This window comes from Gadus morhua, chromosome 4 (genome assembly GCF_902167405.1).
Source record: "Gadus morhua chromosome 4, gadMor3.0, whole genome shotgun sequence".
Classification (NCBI taxonomy): domain Eukaryota; kingdom Metazoa; phylum Chordata; class Actinopteri; order Gadiformes; family Gadidae; genus Gadus; species Gadus morhua.
In genome coordinates, this window is record NC_044051.1 from 12,308,206 (window position 1) to 12,309,296 (window position 1,091).

General features: G+C 48.8%; 1 protein-coding gene across 1 annotated transcript in view; it reads right to left on the bottom strand.

Moving 5' to 3' along the window:
- Nucleotides 1-680, bottom strand: part of unc5cb (unc-5 netrin receptor Cb) — a gene marked incomplete at its 5' end in the record, with an annotated part of 27,160 nt that extends 26,480 nt beyond the window's left edge. Inside the window, one exon of the mRNA XM_030352956.1 lies at nt 494-680. Coding sequence (XP_030208816.1) covers nt 494-680 — 187 coding nt within the window. The remainder of the gene's footprint in view (nt 1-493) is intronic.
- Nucleotides 681-1,091: the final 411 nt, after the last annotated feature.

Genomic DNA, 1,091 nt, shown 5'->3' on the forward strand with positions numbered 1-1,091 from the left:
GGGGGAGAGAGGGAGAGAGAGAGAAAGAGAGAGAGAGAGAGAGAGAGAGAGAGAGAAGAGAGAGAGAGAGAGAGAGAGAGAGAGAGAGAGAGAGAGAGAGAGAGAGAGAGAGAAAGGGAGAGAGAGAGAGAAGAGAGAGAGAGAGAGAGAGAGAGAAAGGGAGAGAGAGAGAGAGACACACAGAGTCAGACACAGAGAGAGCGAGGAGGAAGCACAGACAAGAGATGGATAGAGGGGGAGCGAGGGAGAGAGAGAGAGAGAGAGAGAGAGAGAGAGAGAGAGAGAGAGAGAGAGAGAGAGAGAAAGCAAACTTGATTGGACACCATTGGTGTCAGGGCACAAAGTGAACAAAAATGTATATATTTTCGACAAACTAAGAGAAACAGCATTACAACGTTACGTTACTCTCCCTTTCCCCCCTGGAATCCCCTACCCCTGTGGTCCTGTGTGAACCAGGACTCGGGGGGGGGAGCCCTTGGCTCCGGGGCCGTACCTGGACAGAGGGGATTGCAGGCCAGCTTCTGGATGCCCTGCCCGTCGCAGATGGCCCCCCCGTTCAGCGGCGCCGGGTTGGTGCAGCTGCGCGTCCGCTTCTGGTACCCACGGCCACAGCGGCTGTTGCACACGGTCCACTCGGTCCAGGTGGACCAGCCCCCGTGCACTGGAAGAGACACCAGTAGAGGGAAGCGTGAGATCGTTTACATTTAGCAGACGGTTTTTATACAAAGCGACTTACAATAAGAACATTTGTCAGAAGATAGAGAAACAATATATATCACTGTCGGAACAGTAAGGATGTTCATAGAACCAATTGCTATGTTAATCCATTCCCCGTACACACCAATGGATAAGATGCTAGGATAAGATGCTAGGATAAGATGCTACACAATGCAAAGTACCATTCTCACACGATAGGATCACACACGATAGGATCGCTGTGATGATATCAAATCAACTTTGTTGTTAATTGAGGAACAAGTCGTTCTAGACACACAAACAAACACCAAACATTTAACATAGCTGACAGTGTGAACAACAACAACAAAAAAAAAAAAAACTAACAATGATTTTAGGATTGCACAAGGCTGGCT